Genomic DNA, 13,787 nt, shown 5'->3' with positions numbered 1-13,787 from the left:
AAAAAAAAAAAAGAGACCAAAGTAGAAACTAAATAAATAAAAATAAAAATTTTTAGGGCACAGAAGTTCTTTAGATTAAAAGAAAATAAAGGAATCAAATGATAAATGAATTTTGATTGGCTCCTGAATTGAAACGCACCGTCACAAAATCAAAACTTTTTAAAGAAAAAAGAAATGGGAGAAATTTAACTATAAACTATACTTTAGACGATGCTCCTGAAATGATCATTTTCTTAGGTGTGACAATGATAGGTTATTTAGGTTAATTAGGAAAATAAAGTTAATTAGAAATAATGAAAGTTTATTTAGGATAACATCCTATTCGCAGATGATGCAAGTCATGGTATCAGTGACTCAGGCCTACACATGGTTCAGCAGAAAAGGCTGAAAACATTTCTATGTAATCTCATCTCATTTTGAAAGAAGTTGCACTTTTCTGGTTGTTCAAGGGCCTGCGTGTACTACCAGATAAGACTCATCATGATCTCAGCATCTTGTGCAGATCTGGCTGCAGAGAATAATCCAAGAAGCATTCATATGGATTCTGCAAATGCTTCTTTTCTCTCTTTATTAGAGTAATAATTTTGATTGTTTAGAATTGCTGTAGCAGTCTTCTCCCTGGATTATAAAATGTTGCCCTTTGCAATGACAATGATTTGCCACTGCCACTGTTTTTCTTATTGTTCTTATTGTGATAAACTTCGATGTATGCCAAAATTCAGAGGAATTTACCGTTCCTCAACTAGAAGAATCCTGAAGGTATAGAATTGAGCACATTGAAATTTAGAGTTTAGCAACAGAGAAACCAACAGCCACCTTCCACCTGTAATCTTACCTGAAACCTGGATATCTCTAGGGCTTTGAACCTTTTTAAAGTCTCTCGAGCATTTTAAAAAGGAATAAATGCTGGTTTTTAAAAAGCTTAAAAAATTTTTAGATATATGAATATCTATAGCTAGCGTCGCAAAATGGTAGCAATTGGTGAATCTAGATAATAGTTTTAAATGGAAATCAATTATTATTCTTTTAAACTTTTCTGTAGGTTTGAACATTTGCAATATAAAAACCTGAAAGTATTTAGGAAAAAAAGTGACCTTGAGTTAAAGGAATGATCAAGAAATGAAGAAAATATATTGGGGGAAAATAAGGAGTGACTGTCAATGTATACGGGGTTTCTTTCTGGGGTGATGAAAATGTTAAAAATTAATTGTGGTGATAGATGTACAACTCTGTAAACATACAGAGAACCACTGAATTGTACGGTTTAAATTGGTGAATTTTATGGTATATGAATTATATCTCCATTGTTACATTAAAAAAAAAGAATAAGACTGCAAATTGTTATCCATGTACAAATACTCAGAATATTGTTCCCATGAACCCTTGCTTAAGAATCTAAAAGAGAAAAAGTTCAAACGACCGAATTGACTAGAGATACAACATTCTTATAGAATCAATATACATTCTTATAGAATCAACACTAAATTAGGATTATAAAAAAGAGATTGTTATATATAATGGCTATGTAACTCTGAAATATAGATAGAATAAAACTATGAAAAATAGAGAGAAAATGGAGAGAGCATAAACTGTTTTCAATAATCACGTTTTCATGGTAATGTTGGCACTGTTATTCTCAGAAAGTTTTGTATATAATGTGAGATACAACAAATCAGTAATTATAAGATATTCAAATTCTGTTATCCCCAGTATCATTGAGAACCAGGAATTTCCATTTGAGAAAAAGACAGATACAAATTTAAGACAAATTAGGTTAAATAAATACCCTGTAATTCTAAAATTGAGTTAGAAAGATCAGTATGAACTCGTGAGGTATTTATCTTTAAAGTAAGACTACATATATTTATTTCTTATCTCTATTCATTGAAAACGCCTAAAAGTAATGCTCTAACCAGGAACAATGAGCATCTCTGGTACCCAGACTATAGTCTCGAAATACTATTAATAATAATGGAAATTAAAGAAACCAGGGCTTTTTGGAGAAATATCTGATTCCAGGTTTGGAAAAAGATATGTACAAGACAGGCCTAGCTTGTCTTATGAGAGAGCAAGGAATCTCTCGAAGATTACCAGGGTCAGGTTAAAAGGTCTCAGGAGCCAACTTGAAGAAGCTCGCACTGGCCAATGATGGCACAATTTGAGCATCAGTAAAAATAGTTACAACAGAATAGAACACATCAAATAATTTAATTCCATGTATTCGTAATCATCATAAAAAGTAGGCCACCTTTGAAAGGATGGTAAGAAACTAACTTGTTATTTAGAAAACTGGTAAACAAAGAAAAAGAATCTAGTATTTATCTTGACTTCTTATCTTGATCTGTATAACTGAGTAACCAAGTAGTAAATGAGCCAGTTTCTTTTTACAGATGCATTCTAGCTGATAAAGAAGGATAATCAACAATTTGCAACCTCTACTGAATTAATGGACACAGTAACTGGCTATCCACGGTTGCTAACATCACTAAAACTAGACATCCAGATATGGTGTGCCAACTGACTGAAGAATATCACTGCCACCCATGCTAACAGTCTTGCTAAAAATACCCCCAAAAGCTTCCAGACCCAACCTTCAATTTACAGGAAATAGAGCACAGAGGAACAGGGTAATCTGTACCACAGGGAGGCAATCAGCGAAATCCAGGTGGTAGGAAACTATAGGGCAAATGATCTCATTTCATCAAAAAAAACCTGTTAAGAATAAAAATAAAAATAAAAATGAAGGGGAATCTAATTTAAAAGAGACTTAAAAGACTTTTTAAAACAACAGGTAAAATAAAATCAAGAGTTCTGGGAGAGGCTCACTTAGGTGATAAAACTCTAAAGAAAACATTTCCTGCGGGGAGGGAAAGCTTTGTGATCGCATAGAGGCACATCACAGACTTCTGGAGCAGCTGGCAAAGTCCTAACTTTTACCCAGTAGTTAAAAGTGTGTATACCTTAGCATAGGGAATGCAGTTAATAATATCGTAGTAACTATGTATGGTGTTAGATGGGTATGAAACTATAATTGAAAAGAAAAAAAACATAAAAGTATGTGTGATAAGAGGTTAATATCCAAAACACATAAAGAACTTACACAACTCAACAACAAAAATCCAATTAAAAAATGGGCAGAAGACCTGAATAGATATTTCTCCAAAGAGGAAATACAGATGGTCAATAGACAATGAAAAAATGCTCAAGGTCACTAATCATCAGAGAAATGCAAATTAAAACCACAATGAGATATCACCTCACACCTGTCAGAATGGCTATCGTCAATAAATCAAAAAACAACAAGTGTTGGTGAGGGTGTGGAGAAAAGGGAACCCTCATACATTGTTGGTGGGACTGCAAATTGATATAACCACTATGGAAAACAGTATGGAGGTTTCTCGAAAAATTAAAAACGGATATACCTTTTGACTCAGCAATTGCACTTCTGAGTATTTATCCAAAGAAAAGCAAAACAATAATTCATGAAGATCTATGTACCCCAATATTCATGGCAGCACGATTTATAAGAGCCAAGATATGGAAGCAACCTAAATGTCCACCAACAGATGATTGGATAAAGAAGTTATGGTTCATATAATACAACATTACTCAGCCATTTAAAAAATGAAATCCTACCATTTGCAATGACATAGATGGACCCAGAGGTTATTATGTTGAGTGAACTAAGTCGGACAGAGAGAGATAAATACCATATGATTTCACTTATATGCTAAATCTAAGGAACGAAAAGAACAAACTAATCAAAAGCAGACTCATGAATATAGAGGACCATCTGGTGATGGCCAGAGGGGAGAAGGGCTGAGGGGCTGGGAGAATGGGGTGAAGGGTTAAAGAAGTACAAATTAGTAGCTGATAGATGGTCACGGGGATGGGGGCCACGGCATAGGGAATGCAGTCGGCAGTAATGTAATGGCGAGGTGGAAAAGCAAAGAAGAGAGGAAGCAATCAGGGGGATCATTTTATAAACTATATAAATGTAAAAACTATATAATGTAAAAATATAAATGTACTGCATACTTGAAACCAATAATAAAATAAAAAATTTTAAAAAATACTTGAGATTTTTAGTGCATTTTTAGGTATTTTTACCTACTTATTCTATGTAGATCATTGATAATATTTTTTATTAGCCTCTGAGAATTAGCATTCTGAATATTCTGGGTGTTACCTCTGGATCCAATATTATTTCACTGTCTGTACCAACATTTGCAACTTTGTTGTATGAGTCTTTATTGAGTGTTTGCTTTGTGCCTGATCTTTTGTTATCGTTCTATTTATGAACTGAGGCGATGTAGAAATTTAAAAAATATTCAATGAACAAACAAACAAAAAAAGTCTGTGTACCTCAAAATAATTAATCCTGCAATTTTTGTTTTATGTGGTTTTCTGTATTCTTGTCGTACTTAGTTTCTTTAAAAACTAAGAAATGAAAATAATTTTAAACACAAATGAGAACATGGCTATAAATAACTCTTGACAAACATTCTTTACTCCCCAGGACAATCAAAACCTCCACAGATCCGGCCCAAGCCTAAGGCTGGACCTCCCTCCCTTCTCTCCCTTCCCTGACTCTGCTTTAACCCTCACTCTGCTTCCAGCCATACACAGGTCACCTGTCCCCAGGGCCTCTGCATTTCCTCATCAGTCTGACTAGAATGCTCTGACCCCAGGTGGGTGGCCTGAGCCCTGACCACCCACGCTCTGTCCTTCTCATCCGACTATTCCTATTCGCTTGTCCGCACAGCATGATTTCTGATATTATTGATCTATTCATTTGTTTATTTGTTTAATCCATGTCTCTCCAACTGCAGGTGAAGTCCACAAGAGCAGTGACCTTAACGGTCATGTTCATTGTCACTGTAGTAGTGACTGTGCCAAAGTGCCAGAGTGGGCACTCGAATAGTATTCGCTGAATATATGAATACATTTTTAGACGCTGAAAGCTGTCTAAAATAGAAACAGTGTCTATTACAGAAATCTAAATGCAAAGCAGAGCCGGGAAGCAGCTGGATCCAAAATATGTGTCAAAAGGTGATAATGGCAAAGAAAGAGGCCCTGACTCCACGAAAAGGAGAGGAAACGAGAACAGAAATTAGGTGATTAGCAAAAGATGATGTTCCTTCAAGAGCTTGTGCTATCACCTTTCTTTCTTTCCCAGGTCTCAGGCATGTTTATCCTATGGGCCTCAGGTCTTTGAAGGAAGTTTGCCAAACCACATCCCGGGAGTGTGACTCTTCCATGTGGGCTGTCCCCAGCAATGATGGCTTCCCCTGCCTGCTTTTCCCTCACCTGGGCACCATCTGCTTATTTCTTTCCTCGTTCTTTCTCTTGCTCCAATAAGGTAATCGCATCTGGCCTAAAATGGAATTTCCTGCTTAAAAGAAATAACATACGATGTAGAATTTTTTTTCATTAAAGAAACTTTAATTGAGACCTGGTTGGATTTATAATAAATTAAAAGTCAAAACGATATTCAGAAAAGACGTCAGAAAAGGGCAAGAAGATTGAATAAGAGACCAGATAGATTAGAAGAAGAACTTCATTTCATTTAAATTCATATAGCGTCTGTCCTTTGAGACAGACTTAGTGGTTGATATCGTGAAGCCTCAAGCCGGCTGCCTGGTTCAAACCCTGTCTCTGCCACCCACGGGCAGTATGACCTTGAGCGAGCAAGCCATTTAAACACGTTGTCCTTCAGTTTCCCCATCTCTAAAATGCGGACGATAATCATACGTATTTTATAGAGTTGATGTTAAAATTAGATTCGTTAATATAGGTAAAACAGTTCGAACATTGCCTGGTATATAGTACTACAAAGCTAACTCTTATTATATTTATTGTTGTTACTCATTTTGCCTCCTTAGACATTTCGGTTTATTCTTAGTATATTCATTCAGTGAAAAATACACTTCAGTTTTAAATGAATTCAGTTCACCTGGTCAATATTAAAGAAGTCGTAGAGGTTCTTTTGACAGAAAAATTCAACATACTGCTCTCCTTGCAAGTGAGTTAAAAACAAAACAAAACAAACAAAAAACAGAACATCCATTGTAATTCTGTGATCAAACACAATATGAAACTTGGTTTCCTAGATAATGATCATGCAATGAATGTCCGAGACTTCAAATTCAATTCCTTGGTCATTAAGAAAGAGGCAGTCAGAGAAAGGACCGATGTAAGGCAGACGGTTCACTGAGGGGTGGGCAACATGCAGGCATTCTCAAAATCCCAAACTATTTCCCATGGGAACAAGAAGAAGCAAGTCACAGTGAAGAAAGCTGATATTCTAGAGAACAAACGCTCACGATTTATTATTAACAATTACAGTTATTTCACAGTAATTTTAATTTAATGTTGATTAATTAACACTTACTATTAATTCACATGGGGCAGTTCATCTTACCGAGTGAGACCAAATTACTGTAGTTCTCCAACATTACATCCTGGTACAGGTCCCTCTGAGCAGGGTCCGGGCACTCCCACTCCTCGTGGGAGAAGCCGATGGCCACATCTCTGAAGTCACCAGTCCCTGAAATCACAAACACATGGATCACAGTGAAACTGAAGGAAATCGTTTCAAAATGAATGGTGAGGAGAGGAAGAACAGCACTTCAGGAAAGAAACGATATGGAACTCACAGAGTGCCTCCACGTTCTTGAAGAATCCTGCTATTGCAAGGGCAAATTTCTTGCATGCTGCGTTTGTTGGTAACTTACTTACCCCAGCATGTCTGGGAACAGACAAAAATATCTGAATTTTGCTAATAAACGAGCATATGACCGCCATAAATGTGCATTTCTATGCCATCTTGACCCTTTAAGGTATAAGAAAAAAAATTCTCATGAAATCTTTCCTCCAAGTTTTATATAAAATATCTATCTTAAAAGATAGTTTACATAAAATTGAGAATGTTCTCATTCCTCAAGTCAATTATATTAAATGATATCAAAAGAATTTTTCTTGTCATAAGTGAGTTTATGAGCTGCATAATAATCCATACGACTGACATTAGATTTAGTCACATTTTTATTTATACATTAGGATGTTCAAAATCTCTAAGATCTTCCTCAGTTCTGGGGATTTATAATTACATGCCACTTACCCATGGCTACCATCTGCCAGCCCTACTGAACATTTTCCTAGGAGCCACATAGACCAGATCATCACATCACATACAGAGACTGAGGCCACGCGATGTCAAATTCTACCTTAACTACCTCAAGTAGTTAAGGTAGAATTTGATACTTGGAAAGCTCAAGTCTGTGGAGAAGTTTCAAGGTTTTCCCAAGGGGGGTCAAATCAGACAACCACCTTTAACTTCTCAAACCCCAAAAGCCCCTGTTTCTCTGCAGGGACCAAGTATCCAACATTTTTCCTGACAGAGTAAGATTAGTACAGAGCAGAGGCTGAATAACGTGTTCAAAGAAAATGTCAACACCAGTTGGAAAAGAGGCACAGGTAGGAAAAGGACCGAATCTTTTGCTTCACCTGCCTTTGCTGTAATGGGACAAACTGGGGTAGAGGATCTTGGATCTTTAGGTAGGAAGCTTCGAGATAAGTAAAACCAGCCACCTAACCTGAGAGTCGTCCTCTGGCAAGGAGAAGAGAGAAATAACAACGTACATGGGCCATGTTTTTAGAATTACAAAGTTGGTCAATCTCCGTCATGTTTTCCCTCCTGGGGGGGGGGGGGGGGGGGGGTGGGAATCCTTAAGCCAAGCCATGTGTCAGTGCTTCAAAAAAGACTGAAATTTAAAAAACGATTTTTTCTTCCATTTCTTTCTCAACTACCCTGGTAAGGTCCTTCTTCCATTCCTTCCCCTAATGCACACACTCATACGAGTTGGCAGCAAACAGAAGGAAATCAAGCCCTGAACAAAATCGAGCTCGCTCCTAAAGCTCACTGTCCTTCAACATATCTCGGCAGGAGGGACCCCCGCAGGTTCTCCATCCTTGGGCTGTTCACCACGGCTCAGTACGAGGCCCCTCTTCCTGCTCTCAGCAGCTCTTCCTCCCCCAGAACCCCTCTGTGAGCGAAGGATGGGGAGAGGTGGGGCGAGGCTGGGCACTGGAAGGGAGGCACATGCAGCGCTCGGGCCGCGGACCGCCCTCTGGGCCCAACCAAGTCAGCTGGGTCGATTCGGCAGAGCACTCCTGTAATGGAACGCTAAGTAGTCATTACATGTCCAACATATATAGTCAACGGAAAAAACAAGTTACAAAATAGGATGTATAGGACTACATTTGTAAAATATGTGACATATAAATATTAAGACGAATAGACATTGATACAAAAAAATTCCAGAAAATTATGCAATGTTAACTAACAGTTCTTGACTCTGTATTGTGGCCCCAATTCTCTACTTTTTCCTTACAAGTACTTCATAATTGTTGTAATTATGTGAATGGTCAGGCATTAACTTAGAAATACCCAGAGTTACATCTTATATAGACATATACATATATGTATGTATACATATACAATTTCCTATGAGGAGGACCTGGTTCCATAGTGCAGCGGTTAGCACGTCTGCTTTACACGCAGAAGGTTCTGGGTTCATGCCCCAGTGGAGCCACGGTCCACGGTCTACAGCCATGCCACCCTGAACGAACCCGATGTCTGATCTCAGAAGCTAAGCAGAGTTGGGCCTGGTTAGAGACCACCTAGGAAGACCAGGTCCTGCAGGCATAAATGATAATAAATAATAAGAAAAAAATAAGAAAAACAAAAGCAAATTCACAGATACGAAAGACATTTTGAGGGTTACCAGATCAGAAGGGGGCTGAGGGGTGTCGGTGAAAAGGGGGAGGGGATTAAGAAGTACAAATTGGTAGTTACAAATAGTCATGGAGATGGAAAGTATAGCATAAGGAATCTAGTCGATAATATTGTAGTCACTGTGTATGGTGTCAGAGGGGCACTAGATTTATTGGGGTGATCATTTTGTGAGTTATATAGATGTCTAATCACTATGTTGTACACCTGAAACTAATGTAGCATTGTATGCACACCATAACTGAAAAGTAAAAAATTATTATTAAAAAGTGAACTGCAGTAAACATCCTTGGGCCTATGTCTTTATACACGCAAATTATTTTGTGGGATTGACTTACAGACACAGAATGGCTAAGCCATAGGATATGCATGCTTTTAAATTTTATTTAGCACCCGTCGGATTTCTCTCTAAAAACTGTGCCAATTTACATGTCCACCAACATCGTTTATGAGCATGTCACCTTCTACACACGCTTGGCAGCACTTCATATTATTGGCTTAAGTTTTGCTATTCTGATATCTGTCTTTCTCTGACTTTAAAGTTCATTTGCATCCAGAGTTCCTGTAGCCACAGGGTGAAGAAGCCCCTTCCCTAATAAAATGTTTGATCTGGGCAAATTACTTTGCGTCTTTGATCCTCAGTCTGTTCATTTTAAAGTGGGGATAAAATGGCTGATTTTCAGAAGTTTATGAAAAAAAAAAAGACTATACATAAAGCACCTTTCGCACAGTAATTCAATGAGTGACAGTGGCAGCAAGCAATACTAGAAGTGGTAGGTAGAGACAGCAAAAGTTTCAGATCTCTGGTTAATGGAGGAGATACACGGCAGGACTCTGTGTGAAGTCAGGGCATGCACATGGCCCAATTGCTGGCATCTCCAGAGAATGGGGTTTGACGCAAGGAATTTGAAATCAGACATCTTGGGCTCAAATCCTGGCCTCACCATTTGCTAGTTCTATGGCACTGGGCAGATTACATAATTTCTCTGGGCCTTTGGTTTCTCATCTGCCAAATGGGGATGAGGATAGTGGTAACTACTGCCTCACGGGGCTAAGCTGCATAACATGCAGAAGGTGCTTAAAGCAGGGTCTGGCGCTCGGCGAGCGCGTGTAAATGTCGCCGTTACTATTGCTTCAGCTCTCTGCTCCTGCCTCCCCCGCGTCTGCCACCGCCACTCAGGAGAGGGGAGAAGGAACAGGCGCCACTTGACTTCTGTCTTCACAGTCAATTGAGTGGAAAAAAACAAGGGCTTTTGGTGATTGCTTCATAAGTTACAGACATGTCTGATCACTATATTCTACACCTGAAACTAATATCATATTGTAGGTCAACTGTAACTGAAAAAAATAAAAAGAAATTAAAAAACAAAACAAAAAACTAGGACTTGAAAGCAGGAGACATAAGTTCCAATCCTGGATCCAAAATAAGTTACCTCAGTGACTTTGGGCCAGTCCATGGTCTCCTTCACGACCGTCTCCATCTCTGTTTAAGGGGATTGGAGGTGGCCTCTAGGCACGTGGCATTGGGGGCGGGGGCAGACCCAGGCCGGGGTCCCTTCACTGCCACCCAGGTCCCTGAGAAGGGCCTGGGGCTGAGCGAGGAGCCGGGTACCCGCCCCCAGGTGGAGGCAGACTCCGCCCGGCCCGCGGGGGGCCGTTCCCCAGGTCACCCGGCCCGGAGCAGCAGGCCAGAAACCACAGCCATGAGCATGACCCTCCCCGCCGGTGACTCGGCGCTTCGCCCTTTCTCAAAGTCAGAGCCCAAGTGAAGGAGGTGTTTATGGAGCGGATGCCGCCATTCTTAGGTCGTTGACCCTTTCTCACTGCAGAGAGTCCGGGGCAAGAAGAGAACCCTTGTGCGTCTTCTGGCTGGTGTCCCCGGAAAGTGACTCTCCGTCTCTCGACACCGGTCTCCTCTTGGAGAAAATGGCAATAGCACCTGCCTGTTGGAGTTGTTATAGAGACTGTCAGTTACGGTGCAAGCAACAAGAAGAACCCAAATCGGACGGTTTAAACAACAGCGGATTTACTCAGCTATCCCACTTATAAACGGGCCATATGTAGGGCAGGCTCCACTATTTATAGTCTAAACAGTCCCAGATCTTGTCTGTATTTCTCCCTTTTTATACAGAGGCAGGAAACGGAATACATAAAAATAAAGCAACAGTTGCCTACACTCTCATCTCTTTACTTGTTAATTATGTAAATCAAGAAGTAAAAGTTTCCGATCCCAACCTCTAGAGGCGATTCCCGCTTAGAATTTGTGGCATATTTTTTCAGACTTTTTTTTCCATTCCACCTAGAGACATCTCTAGATGTTCCATATAGACAGATATACACATACACTTTAACCAAAATAAAATCATGCTACATATGTCGAGTTTCAAACTAGTTTGGATTTATCTAGAGCAGTGATTAAAAATTCATATACATCATCCCTAGAGACAGAAAGCAGATGGGTGGTTGCCAGGGGCTGGGTGGAGGAGGGCAGGAACTGGTTAATGATTACCCAACGAGGTCTACAGAGGACAGAGAGAAAAGATCAAGGAGTGAACAAAGCCAGGTGTAGGGCAATAAGGAGTGGCGGGAACTGGGGCGAACGAAAAAGGCCAGGCTGGTGATCACGACCCCCTCATCAGTTGTCACCATGGGGAACATGGGCCCAGTGTTGTCAGATTTTAGAAGTTTTCAAGATAAGGCAGAAATGTGGATGTTATATGAAAACCACCATTAGATATTTAGATATGGGACACGTAAGTGACGTTTTTAAAAACAGAGTCTGGGCCTGTAGGTTACCAATTTACAACTTTGGTAGCAGGTCACCTTCAGGGTTCAGCCAGCCCGCTACAGAAATGTGGTATACAGGGACAGGGGACAGGTGCTGGGAGGTGTCTCGCACCTGGCCAGATACATGTCAGCTCTCTGACTCTGGAAAAGGGAACCAGCCTTACATTCAGTAGAGCGAAGAGCCCCCGCCTCTGAGGTTTGGATTAGGTTTCGGTAAGCATTAGCCCCGCCCCTTCGCACAGTGGGTGGAGTTTGTTTGCCTCTCCCCCAATGACAGTGCGCATAGCTGCATGACTGGCTTTGGCCAATGGAAGGTTAGCAGACACCGTGGCGCACAAAAGTCTCAAATGCGCCAGAGCAGTTGGCTTGACTCTCACTCTGGTGGGCACCCCTGAGAAAAGCGTGTCCCAGGTAAAAGCATGTCGCCTTCAGCCTGGGCCCTAGAATGAACCTATACAGAACAAACCTGAAGCCAAGACCAGCTTGACACAGAACCACCCGGTGAAGCCGACTTTAGATCAGTCACACTGCAGCTGACCTCAGGCTAGTGATCGTGAGGCTAAATGTTTGCTGACGCCACTGAGGCCACATCTGACACTGTCGGGAACCAAACGATCTGTAAATCCTGCCCCCAACCCTGGTCTTGTGGTTACCCCTATACTCGAAAATTACTGAGGACCACAATGAGCCTTTATTTATGTGAGTTCTGTCGATATTCACTATATTAGAAATTAAATGCCATTTAAACAGAAATTTTTAAAACACAAGAATACTCGACATCCTTAATCATCAGAGAAACGCGAATCAAAATCACAGTTTTGATACTACTTCGCACCCACTAGGATAGCTATGATAAAAAAAAAATACAGATAATAATTATTGGCAAGGGTACGGAGAAGTCAGAATGTTCATGTCCTGCTAGGGGGAATGTAAAATGGTGCAGCCACTTCGGAAAACAGACTGGCAGGTCCTCAAAAGGTTAAATATAGAGTTACCATATGACCCAGTCATTTCCACTGGTAGGTATATACTCAAGAAAAATGATGACATGTGTCTGTACAAAATTTATACGCAAATGCCCATAAGAAGCCTAATTTGTAATAGCCAAAAAGTGGAAACAAACCAAATGTTCCTCAACTGACGAATGAATAAATATAATGTGGTATGCCCATACAGTGGAATATTACTTGCCAATAAAAAGGGAATAAAGTATTGATTCATTCTACAATGTGCACGAACCTTGAAAACATTATACTAAGTGAAAGAAGTCAGTCTACATGAAATTTCCAGAACAAGCAAATCTTTAGAGAAGAAAATAGATTAGTCAGTGCAGGAGCTAAGGGTGAGGGAACAGGGAATAACCGCTAATGGGTGCCAGATTTCTTTTGGGGGTGACAAAATTTTTAAAAAATTGATTGTGGTCATAGCTGCACAAGTCTATGGATGCACTGATAACCATTGAATTGTACACTTTATGGGGGTAAACTGAATGGGCAAACATGACTTATATCTCGATAAAGTTGTTAAAACACACACAGGAATACCTACGCAAAGAACCCGTTAGCCGGCAAAGCAATGACACCGTCGCACATGTAACCTCTGGAAAACTCCGCTGAGTCCTCGTGGAAGATGATAGTGAATGAAGCAAAAAATATCTGATTATTATAGAAACCGTACTGACAGGGCCCCCAACCCACACGTTGAGAACCACTGCCCCAGATGCCGAGGGCACCAGGAATAAGGTCCCCGAACCACATGTCTTTCAGGAACCGGGGGTTTGGGTCCCCATCGCTGCCTCTCCATGGTTACCAGTTCTTTGGACCATTCTGAGTTCCGGCTCCACGAAGATCCCCCAGGGGACCTTCAGCACATGCCCATCCCCTCAGCCTCTCTGCCTACTGGGAAGGTATCAGAAAAGTCTGCCTGCAGCAGAGGCAACCAGTTCCGAGTCTCGACAGAGAAAAAAACACAGAAAAGAGGAAGGGGCTCCCAGGCAGAAGAGCCTTTGGCTGCAGCTAGGGACTGACTAGCTGTCCTGGTCCGCGGGAGGGACCTCACCACTGAGCACGCTGAGTTCTCCTTCTCCCTCCTTGTTCTCGTTCTTAACAAGAGTGATGGTCGTTAACGGCTTCAGGCGCTGTGTGCTTCCTTTATATACTGGGCTGGATTTCACCGTTAGCACCATGCCGCGGGGAGCAGGACT

The 13,787-nt window shown here is 40.6% G+C and overlaps 1 protein-coding gene across 1 annotated transcript in view; it reads right to left on the bottom strand.

Moving 5' to 3' along the window:
• LOC105300161 overlaps positions 1-13,787 on the bottom strand; it is a 26,993-nt gene that overhangs the window by 4,715 nt on the left and 8,491 nt on the right. The window contains exon 4 of the mRNA XM_023537907.1: positions 6,425-6,550. Within this exon, the coding sequence (XP_023393675.1) occupies positions 6,425-6,550 (126 nt within the window). The remainder of the gene's footprint in view (positions 1-6,424; positions 6,551-13,787) is intronic.

The sequence above is a fragment of the Pteropus vampyrus genome, unplaced genomic scaffold (genome assembly GCF_000151845.1).
Source record: "Pteropus vampyrus isolate Shadow unplaced genomic scaffold, Pvam_2.0 Scaffold203, whole genome shotgun sequence".
Taxonomy (NCBI): domain Eukaryota; kingdom Metazoa; phylum Chordata; class Mammalia; order Chiroptera; family Pteropodidae; genus Pteropus; species Pteropus vampyrus.
This window is presented reverse-complemented; position numbering and strand designations above follow the sequence as displayed.